The 27,131-nt window shown below is 40.2% G+C and overlaps 1 protein-coding gene across 1 annotated transcript in view; it reads left to right on the forward strand.

Moving 5' to 3' along the window:
- Positions 1-27,131, forward strand: part of ANKHD1 (ankyrin repeat and KH domain containing 1) — a gene marked incomplete in the record, with an annotated part of 1,187,903 nt that overhangs the window by 970,092 nt on the left and 190,680 nt on the right. Inside the window, 1 exon segment of the mRNA XM_053717232.1 lies at positions 15,619-16,072. Within this exon segment, the coding sequence (XP_053573207.1) occupies positions 15,619-16,072 (454 nt within the window).

A 27,131-nucleotide genomic window follows, 5' to 3' on the forward strand; every position in this document is an offset into this window, starting at 1 on the left:
ATTCCACCAGAGCTTTTGCTTCCACATGGGCTTTCAAGAACGAGACTTCTGTTGAACAGATTTGTAAGGCAGCAACTTGGTCTTCACTGCATACATTTGCCAAATTTTACAAATTCGATACTTTTGCTTCTTCGGAGGCTATTTTTGGGAGAAAGGTTTTGCAAGCAGTGGTGCCTTCCGTTTAGGTTACCTGACTTGTTCCCTCCCTTAATCCGTGTCCTATTGCTTTGGTATTGGTATCCCACAAGTAAGGATGAATCCATGGACTGAATACACCAAGTAAGAGAAAACAGAATTTATGCTTACCTGATAAATTACTTTCTCTTACAGGTGTATTCAGTCCACGGCCCGCCCTGACGTTTAAGTCAGGTTCAAATTTAATTTACAATAACTACAGTCACCACTGCACCCTATGGTTCTCCTTTTTCTCATAACCGTCGGTCGAATGACTGGGGGCGCGGAGCCTGAGGGGAGCTATATGGACAGCTTTGCTGTGTGCTCTCTTTGCCACTTCCTGTAGGGATTTAGAATATCCCACAAGTAAGGATGAATCCGTGGACTGAATACACCTGTAAGAGAAAGTAATTTATCAGGTAAGCATAAATTCTGTTTTTGCCTGAAGTTACCATTTTGTTCTGAAAATTGTGTTGTTTTTTTCTTCTATAAGGTACGACGAGTCCACAGATTCATCCTTTACTTGTGGGATATTATCCTCCTGCTAACAGGAAGTGGCAAAGAGCACCACAGCAGAGCTGTCTATATAGATCCTCCCTTGGCTCCACCCCCCAGTCATTCTCTTTGCCTACACTAAGTACTAGGAAGGGTAAAGTGAAAGAGGTGATAAAATATTAGTTTTTTGTTTTAAATGGTACCGGTGTGTACTATTTACTCTCAGGCAGCAGATGGATGAAGACTTCTGCCTGGAGGATGATGATCTTAACATTTGTAACTAAGATCCACTGCAGTTCCCACAGAGGCTGAGGGGTACAGTAAACTTCAGTGTGAGGAACGTTTTCATGCTGTACAGCAATGAGGTATGTTCAGTCATTTTTTGACAGTATCCCCATAAGGGTAAGCAGTAATCCTAAGAGCTATAGAAGGGCATTACTAAGCTTGCATAAGGGGCTAATGGTTGACACATGGTTTTTGAATGTTTGTGGGCAAACGTTTTGTGAACTGGGAGTGCTGTAAACGTTTTTTTGGGACACTTTATTGAGGGTACACTTGGCTTATTTTTTGGGTCTCAGACGCACATGGCTAGTTTAAAACCGCTCTGGTGCGGTTCTTTGAGGCTGTAAAGACATAGAGTGTGATGGGCGGGGCCTATTTTCGCGCCTCAGATGCGCAGTTGTTTTCTCGCAGCAAGCTCCAACTCCTGAGGGCCCTTGTGGATGTTTTGGGCCAAATCAAAGCTTTAACCCCATATTTACAATCCCTAAGGGCAGGTAGGCGTGACAGCAGGGCTGTGGCAAGGTGCTGAGGGTGTTTTTTTCCGGATTTAGGCCTTATTTTCAATCCGGTTTGCACAATAAAGGGTTAAATGTTCTTGTGGGGCAAACTTAACTACACATATTGAGTCTTCTGTCAAAAATTTGACAAATTTGGTGTATTTTAAAGCAGTTTTGCAGAATGTGTATGCTTTTTTTCTCTTAAAGGCGCATTACCGTTTTTTTATTTATTTTTTTACTAAATAAAGTGTTTTCATGCTTGTTTGTGGTCATTACTAGCCTGTTCAACATGTCTGACATTGAGGAAAGTCAATGTTGAATATGTTTAGAAGCCATTGTGGAACCCCCACTTAGAATGTGTCCCTCATGCACTGAAAGGTCAATAAATTGCAAAGAACTTATTTTAGCTACTAAAAGTATGTCGCAGGATGATTCTCAGTCAGAAGGGAATCAGGTTATGCTATCTAATTCTTCCCAAGTGTCACAACCATTAACGCCCGCACAAGCGACGCCAAGTACTTCTAGTGCGTCTAATTCTTTCACCCTGCAAGATATCGCCGCAGTTATGAATACTACCGTCACAGAGATTTTATCTAAGCTGCCTGGGTTGCAGGGGAAGCGCAGTAGGTCTGGTGTGAGAACAAATGCTGAGCCCTCTGACGCTTTATTAGCCATATCCGATGTACCCTCACAATGTTCTGAGTTGGGGGTGAGGGATTTGCTGCCTGAGGGAGAGACTTCTGATTCAGGAAAGATGTTCCCTCAGACAGACTCAGATATGACGGCTTTTAAATTTAAGCTAGAACACCTCCGCTTGTTGCTCAGGGAGGTTTTAGCGACTCTGGATGATTGTGACCCTATTGTAGTTCCAGAGAAATTGTGTAAAATGGACAGATTTCTAGAGGTTCCTGCCTACACTGATGTTTTTCTGGTCCCTGAGAGGATTTCGGACATTGTTACTAAGGAGTGGGATAGACAAGGTATTCCATTTGCTCCCCCTCCTAATTTTAAGAAAATGTTTCCCATATCAGACACCATGCGGGACTCGTGGCAGACCCTACCTAAGGTGGAGGGAGCTATTTCTACCCTGGCTAAGCGTACAACTATACCTATTGAGGACAGTTGTGCTTTCAAAGATCATATGGATAAAAAAATTAGAGGGTCTCCTAAAGAAAATATTTGTTCATCAGGGTTTTCTTCTCCAACCTATAGCGTGCATTGTTCCTGTAACTACTGCAACTGCTTTTTGGTTCGAGGCTCTGGAGGAGGCTCTTCATGTTGAGACCCGATTAGATGATATTCTGGATAGAATTAGGGCTCTCAAGCTAGCTAATTCTTTCATTACAGATGCCGCTTTTCAACTGGCTAAATTAGCGGCAAAGAATTCAGGTTTTGCCATTTTAGCGCGTAGAGCGTTATGGCTTAAGTCCTGGTCTGCTGATGTGTCATCAAAATCTAAGCTTTTAGCCATCCCTTTCAAAGGTAAGACCCTATTCGGGCCTGCACTGAAAGAGATCATTTCAGACATCACTGGAGGGCAAGGCCATGCCCTTCCTCAGGATAAGACAAATAAGATGAGGACCAAACAAAATAATTTTCGTTCCTTTCGAAACTTCAAGGGTGGTCCCTCTACCTCTTCCCCTGCTGCAAAATCAGAGGGGAATTTTGCTCAATCAAAGTCAGTCTGGAGACCTAACCAGACTTGGAACAAAGGTAAACAGGCCAAGAAGCCCATTGCTGCCACCAAGACAGCATGAAGGGGTAGCCCCTGATCCGGGACCGGATCTAGTAGGGGGCAGACTTTCTCTATTTGCTCAGGCTTGGGCAAGAGTCGTTCAGGACTCCTGGGCTTTAGAAATCTTAACCCAGGGGTATCTTCTTGATTTCAAAGATTCTCCTCCAAGTTGGAGATTCCATCTTTCTCAATTGTCTGCAAACCAGACAAAAAGAGAGGCGTTCTTACGCTGTGTAAAAGACCTATATACCATGGGAGTAATCCGCCCAGTTCCTAAAGCAGAACAGGGGCAGGGGTTTTACTCCAATCTGTTTGTGGTTCCCAAAAAAGAGGAAACCTTCAGACCAATTTTAGATCTCAAGATCCTAAACAAATTTCTCAGCGTCCCATCTTTCAAGATGGAGACCATTCGGACTATTTTTCCAATGATCCAGGAGGGTCAATATATGACCACCGTGGACTTAAAGGATGCGTATCTACATATCCCTATCCACAAAGATCATCACCAGTTCCTCAGGTTTGCCTTTCTGGACAAGCACTACCAGTTTTTGGCTCTTCCCTTTGGGTTGGCCACAGCTCCCAGAATTTTCACAAAGGTGCTAGGGTCCCTTCTGGCGGTTCTAAGGCCGCAGCAGTGGTAGCAGTGGTGCCTTATCTGGACGATATCTTAATTCAGGCGTCGACTTGCCAAGTCTCACACGGACATCGTGTTGGCTTTTCTAAGATCTCACGGGTGGAAGGTGAACGTAAAAAAGAGTTCACTTATCCCTCTCACAAGAGTTCCATTCTTGGGAACTTTGATAGATTCGGTGGACATGAAAATTTTTCTGACAGAGGTCAGGAAATCAAAGCTTCTAACCACCTGCCAAGCTCTTCATTCCATTTCTCGGCCTTCAGTGGCTCAGTGTATGGAGGTAATCCGACTAATGGTAGCGGCAATGGACATAGTTCCGTATGCTCGCTTGCATCTCAGACCACTGCAACTATGCATGCTCAAACAGTGGAATGGGGATTATGCAGATTTATCTCCTCAGATAAATCTGGATCAAGAGACCAGAGACTCTCATTTTTGGTGGTTGTCACAGGATCATCTGTCCCAGGGAATGTGTTTCCGCAGGCCAGCGTGGGTCATAGTGACGACCGACGCCAGCCTATTGGGCTGGGGTGCAGTCTGGAATTCCCTGAAAGCACAGTGTTTGTGGACTCAGGAGGAGGCTCTCCTCCCGATAAATATTCTAGAACTGAGAGCGATATTCAACACGCTTCAGGCGTGGCCTCAGCTGGCTTCGGCCAGATTCATAAGTTTCCAGTTGAACAATATCACGGCTGTAGCATATAGCAATCATCAGGGGGGAACAAAGAGTTCTCTAGCGATGATGGAGGTTACCAAAATAATTAGATGGGCAGAGACTCACTCTTGCCATCTATCAGCAATCTATATCCCAGGAGTGGAGAACTGGGAAGCGGATTTTCTAAGTCGTCAGACTTTTCATCCGGGGGAGTAGGAACTCCACCCGGAGGTGTTTGCACAATTTATTCAGCAATGGGGCACACCAGAATTGGATCTGATGGCGTCTCGTCAGAACGCCAAACTTCCTTGTTACGGGTCCAGGTCAAGGGATCCTCAAGCTGTACTGATAGATGCTCTAGCAGTACCCTGGTCGTTCAACCTGGCTTATGTGTTTCCACCATTTCCTCTCCTTCCTCGTTTGATTGCCAGAATCAAACAGGAGAGAGCTTTTGTGATTTTGATAGCACCTGCGTGGCCACGCAGGACTTGGTATGCAGACCTGGTGGACATGTCATCTCTTCCACCATGGACTCTGCCACTGAGACAGGACTTTCTGATTCAAGGTTCGTTCCAGCATCCAAATCTAGTTTCTCTACAACTGACTGGAGATTGAACGCTTGATTTTATCCACGCAGGGTTTCTCTCAGTCGGTCATAGATACCGTGATTCAGGCCTGAAAGCCTGTCACTAGGAAAATTTATCAGAAGATATGGCGTAAATATCTTTATTGGTGCAAATCCAAAGGCTACTCATGGAGTAAGATCAGGATTCCTAGGATTTTGTCCTTTCTCCAAGAAGGATTGGAGAAGGGGTTATCAGCTAGTTCCTTAAAGGGACTGCTTTATCAATTCTACTACAGAAGCGTCTGGCGGATGTTCCAGACGTTCAGTCGTTCTGTCAGGCTTTAGTTAGAATCAAGCCTGTGTTTAAACCTGTTGCTCCGCCATGGAGTTTGAATTTAGTTCTTAAAGTTCTTCAAGGGGTTCCATTTGAACCTATGCATCCCATAGATATTAAGCTTCTATCTTGGAAAGTTCTGTTTTTAGTTGCTATCTCTTCGGCTAGAAGAGTTTCTGAACTATCTGCCTTGCAATGCGACTCGCCTTATCTTGTTTTCCATGCTGATAAAGTGGTTTTGCGTACCAAACCTGGATTCCTTCCTAAGGTTGTTACTAATAGGAATATCAATCAGGAAATTGTTGTTCCTTCTCTGTGTCCTAATCCTTCCTCTAAGAAGGAGTGTTTGTTGCACAACTTGGACGTGGTTCGTGCTTTGAAGTTTTACTTGCAAGCAACCAAAGATTTCAGTCATACATCTTCTTTGTTTGTTGTCTATTCTGGAAAACGTAGAGGTCAAAAAGCTACGGCTACCTCTCTTTCTTTTTGGCTTAAAAGCATCATCTGTTTGGTATACGAGACTGCTGGACAGCAGCCTCCTGAAAGGATTACAGCTCACTCTACTAGAGCGGTGGCTTCCACATGGGCTTTTAAAATTATGCTTCTGTTGAACAAATTTGTAAGGCTGCGACTTGGTCTTCGTTTCATATCTTTTCCAAATTTTACAAATTTGATACTTTTGCTTCTTTGGAGGCTATTTTTGGGAGAAAAGTTCTTCAAGCAGTGGTGCCTTCTGTTTAACCATCTGTCTTGTCCCTCCCGTTCATCCGTGTCCTGTAGCTTTGGTATTGTATCCGACAAGTAAAGGATGAATCCGTGGACTCGTCGTACCTTATAGAAGAAAAGTATATTTATGCTTACCTGATAAATTTCTTCTATAGTACGATGAGTCCATGGCCCGCCCTGTCATTTTAAGACAGATTATATTTTTTGATTTTAAACTTCAGTCACCTCTGCACCTTGTAGTTTCTCCATTTTCTTCCTGTACCTTCGGTCGAATGACTGGGGGGTGGAGCTAAGGGAGGAGCTATATAGACAGCTCCGCTGTGGTGCTCTTTGCCACTTCCTGTTAGCAGGAGGATAATATCCCACAAGTAAAGGATGAATCCGTGGACTCGTCGTACCATAGAAGAAATAAATTTATCAGGTAAGCATAAATTTGGGGTTTTTTTGTGTATATATGTCAAAAGATATATGGATTTTGCGCTAGTGGGTATAGGCTCCTTTCACTATTAGAAGCTTCCTCTATGTTTCTCAGGGGAAATTGTAAGAAGAGTGGATTATAGGAAAGGGCGCTTTAAATAGACCTAATACCTTTATAGAGATTTTTTAAAATATGTAAATATAAAAAATATATATAAAAAATGTAAATCTATTCTATGACACCATATAAGATTTTGTACAGAATAAAAATGTATTTTATTTTAGTAAAAAAAAAAAAACTTTTTTTTTAAACGTGCGTTCAAGATTCTTATGTACAGATGAATCTGATAGGTTGGCCAACCTTGTAATCTAAATAATCTTAAATTGATCTAATATTGATTTCTTGTGTATCAGTATCAATAGTATCAATATTTAACAAATTTCAATACAGCAATATTTGATCAATTTCAACAAAGCAATTTTCGAAAAAGCATTTTCGAAAAAGTAATTTTAAAACCCAGTTATATGATAGGCTGTTGATCTAATCAGGAGTTTTTTGGACTATATACCTGAATTAAAATTGTATAAACACAATTACAATTTTCAAATGAAGTTTATAGAGTATGTATAAAAAAGTAATTTTTTTCCAAAACGTGATTTAAAAAGTCTGTCTTGAGGTAAGGGGGTTTTCTTTCATGTAATTGGTAAGAATCCATGAGCTAGTGACGTATGGGATATACAATCCTACCAGGAGGGGCAAAGTTTCCCAACCCTCAAAATGCCTATAAATACACCCCTCACCACACCCACAATTCAGTTATACAAACTTTGCCTCCTATGGAGGTGGTGAAGTAAGTTTGTGCTAAGATTTCTACGTTGATATGCGCTTCTCAGCATTTTTTGACGCCCGATTCCTCTGAGTACAGTGAATGTCAGAGGGATGCGAAGGGAGTATCACCTATTGAATGCAATTATTTTCCTTACGGGGATCTGTTTCATAGGTTCTCTGTTATCGGTCGTAGAGATTAATCTCCTACCTCCCTTTTCAGATCGACGATATACTCTCATATTCCATTACCTCTACTGATAACTGTTTCAGTATGGGTTTGGCTATTTGCTATATGTGGATGGGTGTTTTTTGGTAAGTATGTTTTTCATTACTTAAGACACTCTCAGCTATGGTTTGGCACTTTATGTACTTATATAAAGTTGTAAATATATGCATTATACTTATATTTGCCATGATTCAGGTTTTCAGTATATTCCTTTTTTTGCAGACTGCCAGTTTCATATCTGGGAATTCCTTTTTTTTATAAAAAAGTATTTCTTACCTAGGGTATAGTATCTTTTTCAATTGACTGTCTTTTAAATTTGCGGGCAGAATTAGGCTCGCAAGGGCGCAAAATGCCAAAATTTATTGCGTCATTTTTGGCGCGAAGTTACGTTCGTTGACGCAAATTCGTCATTTCCGGTGTCTTAGTTGACGCCGATTGCTTCACAAGGTTACGTCATCTATGACGCGAGTGTTTCGTTTCCAGATGTTTTTGGCGCCAAAAAATTTTTTTTGTTTGTTTGTTGTGCGTCATACTTTGCGCTAAATATTTTCATTATTCAAAACCCCATTCCTTTTGCCTCTGACCTTTTTCTATGTCAGAGGGCTATGCTGTTTAAATTTTTTCCTTTCCTGAAACTGCCATATAAGGAAATTAATCATTTTGCTTTATATGTTTTTTTCTCTTACATTTGCAAGATGTCTCAATCTGATCCTGTCTCAGAATTTACTGCTGGATTCCTGCTGCCTGATAACGGTTCTACCAAAGCTAAGTGCATTTGTTGTAAACTTGTGGAGATTATACCTCCAGCTGTGGTTTGTAATATTTGTCATGATAAACCTTTACATGCAGAAAATGTTTCCATCAGTAGTAGTTCATTACCTGTTGCTGTTCCCTCAACATCTAATGCACAAGATATACCTGTAAATTTAAAATAATTTATTTCTGATTCTATTCAGAAGACTTTGTCTGCCATTCCGCCTTCTAATAAACGTAAAAGGTCTTTTAAAACTTCTCATAAAGATGATGAAATTTCAAATGACCGGCAACATACTGATTTATCTTTCTCTGATGAGGATCTATCTGATTCAGAAGATCCTGCCTCAGATATTGACACTGACAAATCCTCTTATTTATTTAAAATGGAGTATATTCGTTCTTTATTAAAAGAAGTGTTGATTACATTAGATACGGAGGAAACTAGTCCTCTTGTTATTAAAACTAGTAAATGTTTAAATTCTGTTTATAAACCTCCTGTGGTTATTCCAGTTCCTGATGCTATTTCATATATGATTTCTAAGGAATGGAATAGGCCTGGTACTTCTTTTATTCCTTCTTCAAGGTTTAAAAAATTGTATCCTTTGCCAGCAGTTTCTTTAGAGTTTTGGGAAAAGATCCCCAAAGTTGATGGGTCTATTACAACTCTTGCTATTCCTATGGAAGATAGTACTTCTTTTTAAGATCCTTTAGATAGGAAACTTGAATCTTATTTAAGGTAGGCTTATTTATATTCAGGGCATCTTCTTAGGCCTGCAATTTATTTGGCTGATGTTGCAGCTGCTTCAACTTTTTGGTTGGAAACTTTAGCGCAACAAGTATCAGATCATGATTTGTCTAGCATTAAGTTGATTCAACATGCTAATAATTTCATTTGTGATGCCATGTTTGATATCATCGAAATTGATGTTAGATATATGTCTTTAGCTATTTTATCTAGAAGAGCTTTGTGGCTCAAATCTTGGAATGCTGATATGACTTCTAAATCCAGATTGTTTTCTCTTTCTTTCCAAGGTAATAAATTATTTGGTTCTCAGTTGGATTCAATAATTTCAACTGTCACTGGGGGGAAGGGAGTTTTTTTTTCCTCAGGATAAAAAATCCTAAAGGTAAATCTAAAGCTTCTAACCGTTTTCGTTCCTTTCAACATAATAAGGAACAGAAATCTAATCCTTCCCCAAAGGAATCTGTTTCCAATTGGAAGCCTTCCTCAAATTGGAATAAATCCAAGCCTTTTAAGAGATCAAAGCCAGTCCGCATGAAGGTGCGGCCCTCATTCCAGCTCAGCTGGTAGGGGGCATTTTAAAATTCTTCAAAGATGTTTGGATCAGTTTGGTCCAAAATCATTAGATTCAGAGTATTGTCTCTCAGGGGTACAGAATAGGATTCAGAGTAAGACCACCTGTGAGAAGATTTTTTCTCTCATGTATTCCAGCGAACCCAGTAAAGGCTCAGGCTTTCCTGAAGTGTGTTTCAGACCTGGAGTTATCAGGGGTAATCATGCCAGTTCCGTTTCTGGAACAGGGTCTGGGGTTTTATTCAAATCTATTCATTGTCCCAAAGAAATAAAATTCTTTCAGACCAGTTTTCGATCTAAAGATTTTGAATCGATATGTAAGAGTACCAACTTTCAAGATGGTGACTATAAGGACTATTCTGCCTTTTGTTCAGCAAGGGCATTATATGTCCACAATAGACTTACAGGATGCCTATCTTCATATTCCGATTCATCCGGATCATTATCAGTTCCTGAGATTCTCTTTTCTAGGCAAGCATTACCACTTTGTTGCTCTTCCTTTTGGCCTAGCAACAGCTCCAAGAATCTTTTCAAATGTTCTTGGTGCCCTACTATCTGTAATCAGAGAGCGGGGTATTGCGGCGTTTCCTTATTCGGACGATATCTTGGTACTCGCTCAGTCTTTACGTTCTGCAGAATCTCACGTGAATCAACTAGTGTTGTTTCTTCAAAGACATGGTTGGAGGATCAATTTACCAAAAAGTTCTTGGATTCCTCAGAAAAAGGTAACCTTTTTAGGTTTCCAGATAGATTCAGTGTCCATGACTTTGTCTCTAACAGACAAGAGACGTTTGAAATTGGTTGCAGCCTGTCGGAACCTTCAGTCTGTCATTCCCTTCAGTAGCTATGTGCATGGAAGTTTTAGGTCTCATGACTGCAGCATCGGACGCGATCCCCTTTGCTCGTTTTCATATGAGACCTCTCCAGCTTTGTATGCTGAACCAATGGTGCAGGGATTATACAAGGATATCACAATTAATATCCTTAAATCCCAATGTTCGACTTTCTGTGACTTGGTGGTTAGATCACCATCGTATAATTTTAGGGGCCTCTTTCATTCGTCCAACCTGGACTGTGATCACAACAGATGCTAGTCTTTCAGGTTGGGGAGCTGTTTGGGGATCTCTGACAGCACAAAGGGTTTGGAAATCTCAAGAGGCAAGATTACCAATCAATATTTTGGAACTTCGTGCAATTCTCAGGGCTATTCAGTTTTGGCCTCTGTTGAAGAGAGGACCATTCATTTGTTTTCAGACAGACAATATCACAACTGTGGCATATGTTAATCATCAGGGTGAGACTCACAGTCCTCAAGCTATGAAAGAAGTATCTTGGATACTTGTTTAGGCGCAATCCAGCTCCTGTCTAATTTCTGCGGTTCATATCCCAGGTATAGACAATTGGGAAGCGGATTATCTCAGTCGTCAGACTTTACATCTGGGAGAATGGTCTCTTAACCCAGATGTGTTTTCTCAAATTGTTCAGATGTGGCGGCTTCCAGAAATAGATCTGATGGCTTCTCATCTAAACAAGAAACTTCCCAGGTACCTGTCCAGGTCCAGGGATCCTCAGGCGGAAGCAGTGGATGCGTTGACACTTCCTTGGTGTTATCAACCTGCTTATGTTTTCCTGCTTATGTTATCAACCTGCTTATGTTTTCCTGCTTATGTTATCAACCTGCTTATGTTTTTCTTCTTCCAAGAGTGATCTCCAAAATCATCATGGAGCAATCATTTGTGCTGCTGTTGGCTCCAGCATGGCCTCAAAGGTTTTGGTATGCGGATCTTGTTCGGATGTCCAGTTGCCAACCTTGGCTACTTCCATTAAGGCCAGACCTTCTATCTCTAGGTCCCTTTTTCCATCAGGATCTCAAATCATTAAATTTTAAGGTATGGAAATTGAACACTTAGTGCTTAGTCATACAGGTTTCTCTGACTCAGTGATTAATACTATGTTGCAGGCTTGTAAATCTGTTTCTAGAAAGATTTATTATCGAGTTTGGAAGATTTATATTTCATGGTGTTCTTCTCATAAATTCTCCTGGCATTCTTTTAGAATTTCTAGAATTTTACAGTTTCTTCAAGATGCTTTGGATAAAGGTTTGTCTGCAAGTTCCTTGAAAGGACAAATCTCTGCTCTTTCTGTTTTATTCCACAGGAAAATTGCTAAACTTCCTTATATTCATTGTTTTGTACAGGCTTTGGTTCGTATCAAGCCTGTCATTAAATCAATCTCTCCTCCTTGGAGTCTTAATTTGGTTTTGAAGGCTTTGCAGGCTCCTCCATTTGAGCCTATGCATTCTTTGGACATTAAACTACTTTCCTGGAAAGTGTTGTTCCTTTTGGCCATCTATTCTGCTAGAAGAGTTTCTGAATTATCCGCTCTCTCTTGTGAATCTCCTTTTTCTGATTTTTCATCAGGATAAGGCAGTTTTGCGGACTTCATTTAAATTCTTACCTAAGGTTGTGAATTCTAACAACGTTAATAGAGCTCTTAAATATTTTGTTGAAGCCACTAAAGATTTAAGGAGTTTTCTTTTTTTATTCCAGGAAAGGTCAGAAGGCTTCTGCCGTTTCTTTGGCATCGTGGTTAAAGCTTTTGATTCATCAAGCTTATTCGGAGTCGGCTAAAGCCCCGCCTCAGAGAATTACAGCTCATTCTACTAGATCAGTTTCCACTTCTTGGGCTTTTAAGAATGAAACTACGGTTGATCAGATTTGCAAAGCAGCTTCTTAGTCTTCTTTGCATACATTTACTAAATTCTACCATTTTGATGTGTTTGCTTCTTTGGAAGCAGTTTTTGGTAGGAAAGTTCTTCGGGCAGCTGTTTCAGTTTGATTCTTCTGCTTATGATTTAAGTAGTTTTTTTTATTTTTTGAGAATAAACTTATATTTGGGTTGTGGATTTATTTTTTTCAGCGAAATGGCTGTTTTTATTTTGTCCCTCCCTCTCTATTGACTCTTGCGTGGAGTTCCACATCTTGGGTATTGCTATCCCATACGTCACTAGCTCATGGACTCTTGCCAATTACATGAAAGAAAACATAATTTATGTAAGAACTTACCTGATAAATTCATTTCTTTCACATTGGCAAGAGTCCATGAGGCCCACCCTTTTTTATGGTGGTTATGATTTTTTTTTTTTTATAAAGCACAATTATTTCCAAATTCCTTTGTTGATGCTTTTTACTCCTTTCTTTATCACCCCACTTCTTGGCTATTCATTAAACTGAATTGTGGGTGTGGTGAGGGGTGTATTTATAGGCATTTTGAGGTTTGGGAAACTTTGCCCCTCCTGGTAGGATTGTATATCCCATACGTCACTAGCTCATGGACTCTTGCCAATATGAAAAATGAATTTATCAGGTAAGTTCTTACATAAATTATGTTTTCTTTTCTGATGCTGCTCCGCAAAGCCGTCCACTCAGAGTTCTCCGTTGTCAGAGTGGATGTGTCCCACCAACTGGCTCAGGGAACAGCTGGGAGAGATGTGAGGGACCGAAATCAGTGCAGTCTCCTTGTTTCCAAAGTAATGTCTCCAACACCAGACCAGTGTAGATGCGGTATACCCAACCGCTCAATGGAATATGAAGTAAAGAAGGAGGTCTGGTAGTAATGCTTCAAAGTTGTTTTATTGAGATGTGCTCAATGCATAGGCCATTGTTTACAGGACCTATGCATTGAGCACATCTCAATTAAACGACTTGGAAGCATTACTACCAGACCAGCCTTCCTTCTTTACTTCATATTTTTTCTCTTAGCCATTTCCTCAGCCAGAAGAGCTACTGAACCTTCAGCCATATCCTATGATTCCCCTCACCTGATTTTTGATTGGGAAACAGCACTTTTGAGTACTATTCTTTCCTTCCTAAAGTGGTATCTTCGAATAGCATTAAAGGTACAGTTTAGTCAAAATTGAACTTTCGTGATTCAGATAGGGCATGTAATTTTAAACAACTTTCCAATTTACTTTTATCATCAAATTTGCTTTGTTCTCTTGGTATTCTTAGTTAAAAGCTAAACCTAGGTACGCTCATATGCTAATGTCTAAGCCCTTGAAGGCTGCCTCTTATCTGAATGCATTTGACATTTTTTCACAGCTATAGAGTGTTAATGTGTGCCATATAGATAACATTGTGCTCATGCCTGTGGAGTTACTTATGAGAGGGCACTGATTGACTAAAATGCAAGTCTGTCAAAAGAACTTAAATAAGGGGACAGTTTGCAGAGGCTTAGATGAAAGGTAATGACAATGGTAAAAAGTACATTATTATAACTGTTGGTTATTCAAAACTGTGGAATGGGTAATAAAGGGATTGTTTATCTTTTTTAAACAATACAAATTCTGGAGTAGACTGTCCATTTAATCAGGAAATTGTGATTCCATCTCTCTTTCTAGCTCCAGAAAGATATTGCTTCAGAAGTTGGATGTCATCAGGGCCTTGACATTTTTATCTTCAGGCCACAAATTAATTTAGAAATTATTCTTCTTTATTGATTTCTCTGATACTTGCAAGGAACAAAAAGAAATAGCATTTACCTTAATAGCTTGGCTTAAAGCTTTGATTTATAAGATATAGTGTGAATTACTGCTCTTTCTACTAGAGCAGTTGCCACCTGTTATGCTTTCACAAATCAAGTTTCTATTGAACAAATTTGTACTGCAGCTTTTTAGGCCTCCTTACTTTTACCAAGTTTTACCTTTTGACATGTTTGCCTCTTTTGAGGCTGGTTTAGGTAGTAAAGTTCTGCATGCCATCGTGCCTGTTTAGTTTCTTTTCTTACCTTAATTGTTATCCCACCCTATTTCATGGTGGTATGATGGATTTCACAGCTTGGGTATAGCATCCAACATGTGATGGCTCTTGGACTCTCACCATCTTATTAAAGAAAAGAAAATGTATGTTTACCTGATACATTTATTTCATTTTTGTTTTCTTTTGGCCATAAGTATGTCTGAGCGATCATGGGAAAGTAGGAGAGATTAAAATCTTATTTTGGGTGTTCTTCCACCTGATGGCTGGCTTTGCAATTTGGTATTCTGGGCTGGACAGAGCCTGTAACTCATCCACTTTCTCTTTTTTTCATCCTGTCTCCTAATTTCTAGCTCTTTAGCTTTATCCCTTTCTCTCTGTCTCACTCATGTTTCTAGCTTGCTCTTACCACTGCTTTCTCCCTCCCACATCAATTTCCTCTAAGCCTCACTTGCTCCCTAGCCCTCTCACATCAACTAATAAATTAGTTTTTCTACAATTTGTACTGTGCTTGCTCAGGCAGACTTATTTGTCAGCTAGCTTATTATGACCAATAAACTTATTAAAGATGCCCATGAAGAAGTTTAAAAATTGCCATGAATTTTAATGTGGTGGTGGACCGCAATGGCATTTTCTGATCAGCTTTCTTGCAGTCTAAAATATACTGTGTAACCAGTATTACATGTTAAAGGATTACTTTCTGTTATAATTTTTAAGCTAAACAACTAACATATTAAAGTTAATAAACATTAATTAAAACCTACTGACCTATATTTTCTCCAAAACAAAGTTTCATAACGTTCTAAAAGTTATATCTTTTATTCACCGATGATGTCACATTATCCTGCCCACTATTTTCAGCACTGCATGTTCAAAATACTTAAACCAATAAGTTTGTGTTTAAAGCGCCATTTTGAAACCTAGGTATTGTAAACGGATTGGTACAGAGCAAAGGATACCCACGGAGTGGGTTTGGAAAACAATTAAATTTGCAGACAAGATTTCTGTTATACGGTAGAGATATGTTAATGAAATGCTATTGATAAAAAGCGTATTTGGGGTAGTTAGTTAGTAACAGGCATAGAAAATATTTACTTACAGTGGCCCTTTAAGGAGAAAATGTGTCCATTTTAACACTAGGTTTGTTTGGTGTAAAATATTGAGATTTTTATTTTGCAATGTATGAACACTAATGCTATGTTATTTGCTTGTATTTTTTTCCAGTAGAGGAAGATGTTCCAATAGAGCCCCCTAGTGCAACTACAACTACGACGATTGGTATTTCAGCAACATCTGCTACTTTTACAAATGCATTTGGAAAGAGAGCTAATATAGTAACAACTCCAAGCACAAACAGAAAAAATAAGAAAAATAAAACTAGAGACACCTCAACAAACATGCAAATAATTATGCAAGATCCACATATGTCTCTAGCGCAACAAAAAGCAGATAAAAATAAAATTAACGGAGAGCCAAGAGGTGGTGGTACAAGTGGAAACAGTGATTCTGATAACTTGGATAGCAATGATTGCAATAGTGAAAGCAGCACTGGTGAGAAATCACAAGATTTATCCTATAATTCAGATTTAAGTTCACCTGGGGATAGAAGATTTCCATCCTTATTAATATATAGCCATGATGAAAAGAACAATATATCGTTCCCAAAACTCTCAACAAGGTTAGTTTATTTGTTAAATATTTCTTCTTTTTTATTATTATTTTTTTTTACTTCTCTATTTCAAAATGAAATATGTAATCAGTGAAATTCTGATCTAGCATTTTGTCAGGTTTGCTAACTGTTTAGCTTTGTTTCAAAATGTTGATATACAGCCAGTGTAGGAACTGCATATTTGGCCTCCTAGTTTTAAGTAACGATAGCTTTGTGTTTTATATTTTACCACATTTGTGAGAAGGTTGATTAAACAAAGGAAAAGTTGGTGTATGCAAGTGTTTTTTGTTCTATATATGCGTGTTTCTTGAGATAAAATGTGCCATTTTTCCTTGCTTCAAAAAAAGGGATTGGTAGCCACCATTATTCTTTTCACTTTTTCCGAAGTTACACGTAAGTCAAAATTAAACTTTTAACGGTTCAGTCAGAAAATGCAATTTCTTTCATGTAATTGGCAAGTGTCCATGAGCTTAGTGACATATGGGATATGCAATCCTACCAGGAGGGGCAAAGTTTCCCAAACCTCAAATGCCTATAAATACACCCCTCACCACACCCACAATTCAGTTTTACAAACTTTGCCTCCCTATGGAGGTGGTGAAGTAAATTTGTGCTTGATTTTTCTTCTTTTGCACCGTTGACGCAAGTTTCGTCATTTCCGGTGTCTTGACACTAGTTGTTTTGGAGCGAAATTGCATTTTGCACGAATTGTTTCTTTACCTGGTGATAGTTTTGCGCCAAAAAAATTTTTATTCCTTTTTTGCGTTGTGCGTCATTCTTGGCGCAAAACAATAGTAATTTTTACCCCTCTCCCTCTATTGCTCGCTGTTTTCATAGTTTTTTGAAAGCTATTATGACTGCTTTTCTTTACTGAAACTGTTACATTGTGGAAATTGAATATTTTGCCTAATGTTGATTTTCTTTTTCTGTTACATTTTGCGAGATGTTTCATTCTGATCCTGACTCTATTACTGTAGAAGCTATGATACCCTGGAACACAATTCTACAAAGCTAAGTGTGTTCTTTTCATTATTAAACTGTCGTTATTTCTTCAGTTCAATTATGTGGCATGTGATTTTTATGTTTTATGAAAAGCTATGTTCTACATGTATAATGACATTTACTGTTTTTTACATATTCAGTTCTTGTACTTGATTTAATTTGCAAACATTACATGTTGCTTATATCATAAGGTTATGACTGCTATTATGCCTTTAAAATAAACTTACAAGATCTTTTAAAAATTATTCAAATGTAATCAATTTTGGGCGTGTCTCTGGGCAGCACCTTGAGTGGTAGCAATATTGGGAGCTCCGTGTGGATCACTGCTAATCTGCCTATTATCAGTGAATTAAATAACCATCCAGTTATACTACCTTCATATATGATTACTACAGATCAAGATAAAGTGAACAAAGTATACCACCGTCGCATCCCAATCCGGAGCGTTGAGGCCTAAGGCAAGCTCTTTACAGAGAGGCTCTCAACACCCCCCCCCCCCCCCGGTAATAATACAGGCCGGGTAAACAGTGCACAGACACTGTTATATTACATATATTACAATTGGAATCAACACTACCTATGCTTATTCTATACAACTGTTACTATACAGGATAGATTGTTGGAAACTTCAGTGCCTTCCTCACCAACAAGTAACCACTAAAGATGGCATTTGGCGCTGAAATGATACTTGCAGCCGTGACAAGGCTGTTGCAAGATCACCATGTGAAGATACAACAGTCCTGGGAAGCAGAGTGTGGTGGCCTTCGTGAGCTGATTAGACAGGTTGGGCACCGCCATACGAAGCCAAGAGACCTTGCAGAGAAAACCGACAAAGTTGCAAGACTTCAGGAGCCTACTACAAGTTTATCGGGCACAGCACCTCAAACCCAAGCTCCGACTACTGCAGCAACGTACCTGAACCTGTCCGTTAAGAACCCTCCAGTCAAAGATGAATTTCCAGATGCTGTCCAGGTCACTAGCGAGAGGCAAATACAAGTCTCCAGGCAACAGCTGATCGCAACTGAAATTGCAAGTGCGGTCCGGGACGCTGAAGAGACTGTCGCATTCCTAGGCCCTGAAATAACTCGCCTATCACTCCACCTTAATGATACCAGCGAGAGGAGGGTGACAGTGAGGGCACTGACACCAGCTGAGCTTAAACCCGCATATCATAAGAAGAGCGCTTCTGTAGAGACCTGGGTTGCAGAGGTGGGGTTCTCGGTTATGCATAGCTGCCTCCCGGTGAAAAGGGTGAGTTTGAGAGATCAACTATCAGACTGGGACACTGCTTGGGGAACTTTCTGTCAGGCCATAGACTGTGTGGATGCACTTTGCTGCTGCCGACTTTTTGACCCTGGGGGCTACCAGCCATGTTCCCTTACTTTTTCAAGCCTGCCATCACGCTGAGTGCTCATTGGGAAACAGAAAGAGCACATTATGGGCTGACATGACAACACAGGACACAGCCGCAGCATGCAGAACTCCATACTATCTTACACCTTACTTTCTCTTGTAAGGTGTATCCAGTCCACGGATTCATCCATTACTTGTGGGATATTCTCCTTCCCAACAGGAAGCTGAAAGAGGACACCCACAGCAGAGCTGTCTATATAGCTCCTCCCCTAACTGCCACTCCCAGTCATTCTCTTGCAGCTCTCGACAAGAAAGGAAGTATCAAGAGATAGGTGGTGAATTAGTGTAGTTTATCTTCAATCAAAAGTTTGTTATTTTTAAACGGTACCGGCGTTGTACTGTTTTTACCTCAGGCAGAAATTAGAAGAAGAGTTCTGCCTGAGGTTTTTGATGATCTTAGCAGGTTGTAACTAAGGTCCACTGCTGTTCTCACACATAACTGAAGAGTATGGGAAAACTTCATCTGGGGGAATGGCCGGCAGGATTACCTGCTCTGAGGTATGTTAAGTATATTTTTTTCTAGAGAGATGATAAGGTCTAGAAAATGCTGACAGTGCCTGATATATTTAAGGTAAGCCTGATTACAGTGATTTAACAAACGACTGGGATCATGCTTGCAGTAAAGGGTAATATTCATGTTTATTGCTCTTATTACTTAGTATGTAAAACGTTTGCATGAGAGATAAAAAACGTTTTTTAATGAAGGTGATAAATCTTTATCTGGGGCCTAGTTTTCCACATGGCTGATTAGATTTCTCCTAGGAGTAGTTATTTATGACCCTTTCACTTTGAGTGCATGGTGGGAGGGGCCTATTTTCGCGCTCTAATTGCGCCGTAGTTTTTGCAGTCTGAGACATCCAGCTTCCCTGAAGGAGTCCCCTGACATATAGGACCTCTGTAAAGGGTTTTTGTTGCTACAAAAGTCGTTTTAAGGGCAGGTAGGAGCCACAGTAGAGAGGTGGCAGTTTGCTTGTGACTGTTTATAACTGTTTTACCGTTTTTCTGATTCGTTTTTGAGCCTGAGGGGTTAATCATCCATTTGCAAGTGGGTGCAATGCTATTTTAGTCTATTATACACACTGTAAAAATTTCATAGTTTACTGCTTTTTTTCTCTCACTGTTTTGCAGTTTATGTGATTGTTTTTTTCTCTTAAAGGCACAGTACCTTTTTTATATTCTGCTTTTTCACATTTATTAAAGTGTTTTTCAAGCTTGCTGGTCTCGTTACTAGTCTGTTAAACATGTCTGACATAGAGGAAACTCCTTGTTCATTATGTTTAGAAGCCATTGTGGAACCCCCTCTTAGAATGTGTACCAAATGCACTGATCTTACTATAAATTATAAAGACCATATTCTGGCTTTAAAAGATTTATCACCAGAGGAAATTGACAAGGGGGAAGTTATGCCGACTAACTCTCCCCGCGTGTCAGAACCTATAACTCCCGCTCAAGGGACGCCAAGTACATCTAGCGCGCCCATTGCGTATACCTTACAAGACATGGCGGCAGTTATGAATCATACCCTTACAGAGGTATTGTCCAAACTGCCAGGGTTACAAGGAAAGTGAGACAGCTCTGGGGCTAGAACAAATACAGAGCTCGCTGGCGCTTTAATAGCTATGTCTGATATACCCTCACAATGTGCAGAAGCCGAAGCAGGAGAGCTTCTATCTGTGGGTGATTTTTCTGATTCAGGGAAGACACTTCAACCTGATTCTGATATGTCTACATTTAAATTTAAGCTTGAACACCTCCACGTGTTTCTCAGGGAGGTTTTAGCAACTCTGGATGACTGTGACGCCATTGTAGTCCCAGAGAAATTGTGTAAATTGGATAAATACTATGCAGTGCCTGTTTACACTGATGTTTTTCCAATCCCTAAGAGGTTTTCAGAAATTATTACTAAGGAATGGGATAGACCAGGTGTACTGTTCTCTCCCCCTCCTGTTTTTAAAAAGATGTTTCCTATAGATGCCGCTACACGGGACTTGTGGCAAACGGTCCCTAAGGTGGAGGGAGCAGTCTCTACCCTAGCGAAGCGTACAACTATCCCGGTCGAGGACAGTTGTGCTTTTCTAGATCCAATGGACAAAAAATTAGAGGGTTACCTTAAGAAAATTTTTATTCAACAAGGTTTTATTCTCCAGCCCCTTGCATGCATTGCCCCAGTCACTGCTGCTGCGGCATTCTGGTTTGAGTCTCTAGAAGAGGCTCTACAGGTAGAAACCCCGTTGGATGATATCCTTGACAAGCTTAAAGCTCTTAAGCTAGCCAATTCATTTGTTTCTGACGCCGTTGTTCATTTAACCAAGCTAACGGCTAAAAATTCAGGTTTTGCTATTCAGGCGCGTAGGGCGCTATGGCTTAAATCCTGGTCAGCTGACGTTACTTCAAAGTCTAAGCTTCTCAACATTCCCTTCAAGGGGCAGACCCTATTCGGGCCTGGTCTGAAGGAGATCATTTCTGATATTACTGGAGGAAAAGGTCACGCCCTTCCTCAGGATAGGTCCAACAAATTAAGGACCAAACAGACTAATTTTCGTTCCTTTCGAAACTTCAAGAGTGGCGCAGCTTCAACTTCCTCTAATACAAAACAAGAGGGAAATTTTGCCCAGTCCAAGCCGGTCTGGAGACCTAATCAGGCTTGGAACAAGGGAAAGCAGGCCAAAAAACCTGCTGCTGACAGCATGAAGGATCAGCCCCCGATCCGGAAACGGATCTAGTAGGGGGCAGACTTTCTCTCAGGCTTGGGCAAGAGATGTCAAGGATCCCTGGGCGTTGGAAATTGTGTCCCAGGGATATCTTCTGGATTTCAAAGCTTCTTCCCCAAAAGGGAAATTTCATCTCACAATTATCTGCAAACCAGATAAAGAGAGAGGCATTCTTACATTGTGTTCAAGACCTCCTAGTTATGGGAGTGATTCACCCAGTTCCAAAGGAGGAACAGGGGCAAGGCTTCTATTCAAATCTGTTTGTAGTTCCCAAGAAAGAGGGAACATTCAGACCAATCTTAGATCTCAAGATCTTAAACAAATTTCTCAGGGTCCCATCCTTCAAGATGGAGACTATTCGAACCATCCTACCTATGATCCAGGAGGGTCAATATATGACTACTGTGGACTTAAAGGATGCTTATCTTCACATTCCGATACACAGAGATCATCGGTTTCTCAGGTTCGCCTTCCTAGACAGGCATTACCAGTTTGTGGCTCTTCCCTTTGGGTTAGCCACGGCACCAAGAATCTTTACGAAGGTTCTAGGGTCACTCCTAGCGGTCCTAAGACCGCGGGGTATAGCAGTAGCCCCTTACCTAGACGACATTCTGATACAGGAGTCGAACTTTCAAATCGCCAGGTCCCATACGGACATTGTTCTGGCATTCCTGAAGTCTCATGGGTGGAAAGTGAACGAAGAAAAGAGTTCTCTATCCCCTCTCACAAGAGTTTCCTTCCTAGGAACTCTGATAGATTCTGTAGTAATGAAGATTTACCTGACAGAGGCCAGGTTGTCAAAACTTCTAAATTCCTGCAGTGTTCTTTATTCCACTTCTCGCCCTTCAGTGGCTCAGTGTATGGAAATAATCGGCTTAATGGTAGCAGCAATGGGACATAGTGCCGTTTGCCCGCCTACATCTCAGACCGCTGCAACTGTGCATGCTCAGTCAGTGGAATGGGGATTACACAGATTTGTCCCCTCTGCTAAATCTGGATCAAGAGACCAGGGATTCTCTTCTCTGGTGGCTATCTCTGGTCCATCTGTCCAAGGGTATGACCTTCCGCAGGCCAGATTGGACAATAGTAACGACAGATGCCAGCCTTCTGGGCTGGGGTGCAGTCTGGAACTCCCTGAGGGCTCGTAGACTCAGGAGGAGGCACTCCTTCCGATTAACATTCTGGAACTAAGAGCGATATTCAATGCTCTTCAGGCTTGGCCTCAGCTTGCTGCGGTTAGGTTCATCAGATTTCAGTCGGACAATATCACGACTGTAGCCTACATCAACCATCAAGGGGGAACAAGGAGTTCCCTAGCAATGTTGGAGGTTTCAAAAATAATTCTATGGGCAGAGGTTCACTTTTGCCATCTATCAGCTATCCATATCCCAGGAGTAGAGAACTGGGAGGCGGATTTTCTAAGTCGGCAGACTTTTCATCCGGGGGAGTGGGAACTCCATCCGGAGGTATTTGCACAGTTGATTCAACTTTGGGGCAAACCAGAACTGGATCTCATGGCGTCTCGTCAGAACGCCAAGCTTCCTCGTTACGGGTCCAGGGATCCCAAGGCAGCGCTGATAGATGCTCTAGCAGCGCCTTGGTCCTTCAACCTGGCTTATGTGTTTCCACCGTTTCCTCTGCTCCCTCGTCTGATTGCCAAGATCAAGCATGAGAGAGCTTCGGTGATTTTGATAGCACCTGCGTGGCCACGCAGGACTTGGTATGCAGATCTGGTGGACATGTCATCCCTTCCACCATGGACTCTGCCGCTGAGGCAGGACCTTCTACTTCAGGGTCCTTTCAACCATCCAAATCTAATTTCTCTGCGTCTGACTGCTTGGAGATTGAACGCTTGATTTTATCAAAGCGTGGTTTCTCTGAGTCGGTCATTGACACCTTAATTCAGGCTCAAAGGCCGATCACTAGGAAAATCTATCATAAGATATGGTGTAGATATCTTCATTGGTGTGAATCCAAAGGTTACTCATGGAGTAAGGTCAGGGTTCCTAGGATATTATCTTTTCTCCAAGAGGGATTGGAGAAGGGATTGTCAGCTAGTTCCTTAAAGGGACAGATTTCTGCTCTATTCTTTTGCACAAGCGTCTGGCTGATACTCCAGATGTTCAGGCGTTTTGTCAGGCTTTAGTTAGAATCAAGCCTGTGTTTAAACCTGTTGCTCCACCATGGAGTTTAAATTTAGTTCTTAAGGTTCTGTAAGGGGTTCCGTTCGAACCTTTGCATTCTATAGATATTAAACTTTTATCTTGGAAAGTTCTGTTTTTAGTAGCTATCTCCTCGGCTCGAAGAGTTTCGGAGTTATCTGCTTTATAATGTGATTCCCCTTATCTCATTTTCCATGCAGATAAGGTAGTGTTACGTACCAAACCTGTTTTTCTTCCTAAGGTGGTATCTAATAAAAATATCAATCAGGAGATTGTTGTTACTTCACTATGTCCTAATCCTTCAAAGAAGGAACGTCTATTACACAATCTTGATGTGGTTCATGCTTTAAAATTTTATTTACAAGCTACAAAGGATTTTCATCAAACATCTGCTTTGTTTGTGGTCTACTCTGGACAGAGGAGAGGCCAAAAGGCTTCGGCAACTTCTCTTTCTTTTTGGCTAAGAAGTATAATCCGCTTAGCTTATGAGACTGCTGGCCAGCAGCCTCCTGAAAGAATTACAGCTCATTCCACTAGATCGGTAGCTTCCACATGGGCTTTTAAGAATGAGGCTTCTGTTGAACAGATTTGTAAGGCGGCGACTTGGTCTTCGCTTCATACTTTTTCTAAATTCTACAAATTTGATACTTTTGCTTCTTCGGAGGCTATTTTCGGGAGAAAGGTCTTACAGGCAGTGGTGCCTTCCATTTAAGCGCCTGCCTTGTCCCTCCCTTCATCCGTGTCCTATAGATTTGGTATTGGTATTCCACAAGTAATGGATGAATCCGTGGACTGGATACACCTTACAAGAGAAAACAAAATTTATGCTTACCTGATAAATTTATTTTTCTTGTGGTGTATCCAGTCCACGGCCGCCCTGTCATTTTAAGGCAGGTGTTTTTTATTTTTAAACTACAGTCACCACTGCATCTTATAGTTTCTCCTTTCTCTTGCTTGTCTTCGGTCGAATGACTGGGAGTGGCAGTTAAGGGAGGAGCTATATAGACAGCTCTGCTGTGGGTGTCCTCTTGCAGCTTCCTGTTGGGAAGGAGAATATCCCACAAGTAATGGATGAATCCGTGGACTGGATACACCACAAGAGAAATAAATTTATCAGGTAAGCATAAATTTTGTTTTTGATGGCTTGGAACATGAAGTCAGTATATAACTTCCATCAAAATAGACTTGATGTTGTATTTAGCTGTAGCTCTGTACTTTTGATTATGTTGCGTCTTTAAGTAGAGACCTGAGCTATTTAGGACTATATAATTGTTTACTGCTGGACTGTGCCTAGTTGCTGTAACTGTACTTGCATAGATCAGTCACATTCCGGCACTGCAAGTTATTCTGTGAATGTATGTCACCCCTTAATCTTTCACTCATCTTTGACTAGCGCTCCTCCTGTTGTGCCGATAAAAAAGCTGCCTTTCTTTCCTAAGATCACTAATGTAGCTACACCATAACTGTTTAACTATTAATGGGGGAGAAGGCTAATGATGTATGCATTTGTTGGGGTATGATATACTCTAAGCTGCTGGATCCCGGGTTAATATAGGTCCATTATTATTCCTCCCACATTAGCCTCTGTTCTGCTGCTTGTGGTCAGGGCAATAGTGCTTGTAGCTGAAGATAGCACCATTAGTACCTCCCTGCATATAGCTTCCAATAGCAGGCTGGTTTATATAAATTTCAGCACTGATATACCCTTTTCTGATACTTACCTCTTATAGCTTATGCCATAGGGTATTGCATTTTTTTTTCCTACTATGCAGATACCTGCTTACATCCATTTTTTGCAAGTAAATGATGCCTTTTCTGAGCAGAATGTATGTTGTATTAATCTGTATATACTAGTTGATATATCTGCATATTAATTTAATCCTTACACCTTGGTTTACCTTGCTGCCCAATATATAGTCTAGCTAAACAATACGTATCTTCATATACCATTTTAAAGGGCCATTATACACTCATTTTTTCTTTGCATAAATGTTTTGTAGATCTATTTATAAAGCCCATAAAGTTTTTTTTGTTTTTTTTTAAATGTATAATTTTGCTTATTTTTAAAGAACATTGCTCTGATTTTCAGACTCCTAACCAAGCCCCAAAGTTTTATTTGAATACCGTCAGTTACCTTCTCCAGCTTGCTCCTGTTTGTGTAAAGGGTCTTTTCATATGCAAAAGAAGGGGGAGGGGGAGTGTCTTATTTCCCACTTGCAGTGTGCTTTCCAACTACCTTTTCAACAGAGCTAAACTGAAAGCTTCTAAGTAAGTTTTTAAACCATTTTATACTGGATTTTTATATCAGTATCTGTGCATCTTATTCTTTATAGTAGTGTCTATTACATGCAGTTATATGAAAATGAGTGTATACTGTCCCTTTAAAGGTACAAGTGATCTTTGAGTTATTTTGATAGTTACATGTGCCAAGAGATATAATTTTGTGCACTTCCCCTCACTAAAGTGCTAACTAGTGCTCCTAGGATATCATGCCCACCACCCTATTATATAAATTACTGAGCTCTGGGACTTTTTATAATTCCATATGCATATATGCTTAGCCATATAACAATCTATACTGTCTTCCAATTCGGTGTATGGTTGTGCTCCCCTTCTATCTAACAAAACAAACTTATTTTGTGTCTGCTCGTCTTCTACTGTTAGTATTGTTTGAACTAAAAGTCTTTTATCTTTATATAATTCCTGTAAGAGTATAAAGTGTTGTCTCATTTCTTAAGCATCTATACATTTAAATGCTTTCCATATACATCAAATGTACTTAAAGTATGCTCTTTCACAAACCAGTTGTTTGCATTTGGGGTTCAAAAGTGGCCCATTTTGTTATTTTCTTTGTTTCCCCTAAAATTCCCTATGTCTCAAATTCTTTTTCAGGAGGTCTTAGAGAGGCCTCTATTATCCATAGATGGAAATCATTGTTTACGACTTTATATTATATTCCAAGGGGACTCTCCTTAAATTGAAAACCTGAGGTTATCTTATATTTGTATAATTGGGCGATTAACTGTTTGTATATTGTGACACTTAATATGTATATTGTATGGTGATTTTCCTATGCTTTTGAAACCAGGTTTTTATTTGCCTGTACCATGTTTTTTTTTCCATAATAACCTCAATAAAAATAAAAAAAAAAAAAAAAATGTAATCAATTTTGTTCTGACCGACAGCATACTTAAGTTTATTATACTGATGAAGGTTTCTTTGTCTTAAAGATCCTGTATCAGATAATTTGTTTTAAATTCTCCTTATTTTTCATTTGAACATTTTTTTTTTTTTTTATGTTCTTTATTAAGGAAATATTTATTATTTAAAGCTTTTAGGAGTCGTCCTATTAACTATCGGCTAGATTACGAGTTTTGCGGTATGAGTGAAATATGAGCATTATGGCTTTTTCACTACCGCTGGTATTACGAGTCTTGCAGGTTTAGCTGCACCGCACACTTTTTTGGCCTTAATGCAATGTAACTACCGCAGCTTTCCAAAAGTCCTTTTTCAATGGGACTTCCTTTGCGCCGGTATTACGAGTTTGCCTGGGAGGCCAAAAAGTGAGCGGTACAGCCAATACCATCAAGATCCATACCGTAAACTGAAAGTCAGTAGGTATGGGTTTTATGCTTCAACGCCGTAACATAAAACTCATAACTAAAGTGCTAAAAAGTACACTAACACCCGTAAACTACCTATTAACCCCGAAACCGAGGCCCTCCCCCATCGCAAACACTAAAATAAAATTATTAACCCCTAATCTGCCGCTCCGGATAT

The sequence above is a fragment of the Bombina bombina genome, chromosome 6, assembly GCF_027579735.1.
Source record: "Bombina bombina isolate aBomBom1 chromosome 6, aBomBom1.pri, whole genome shotgun sequence".
NCBI classification, from domain to species: domain Eukaryota; kingdom Metazoa; phylum Chordata; class Amphibia; order Anura; family Bombinatoridae; genus Bombina; species Bombina bombina.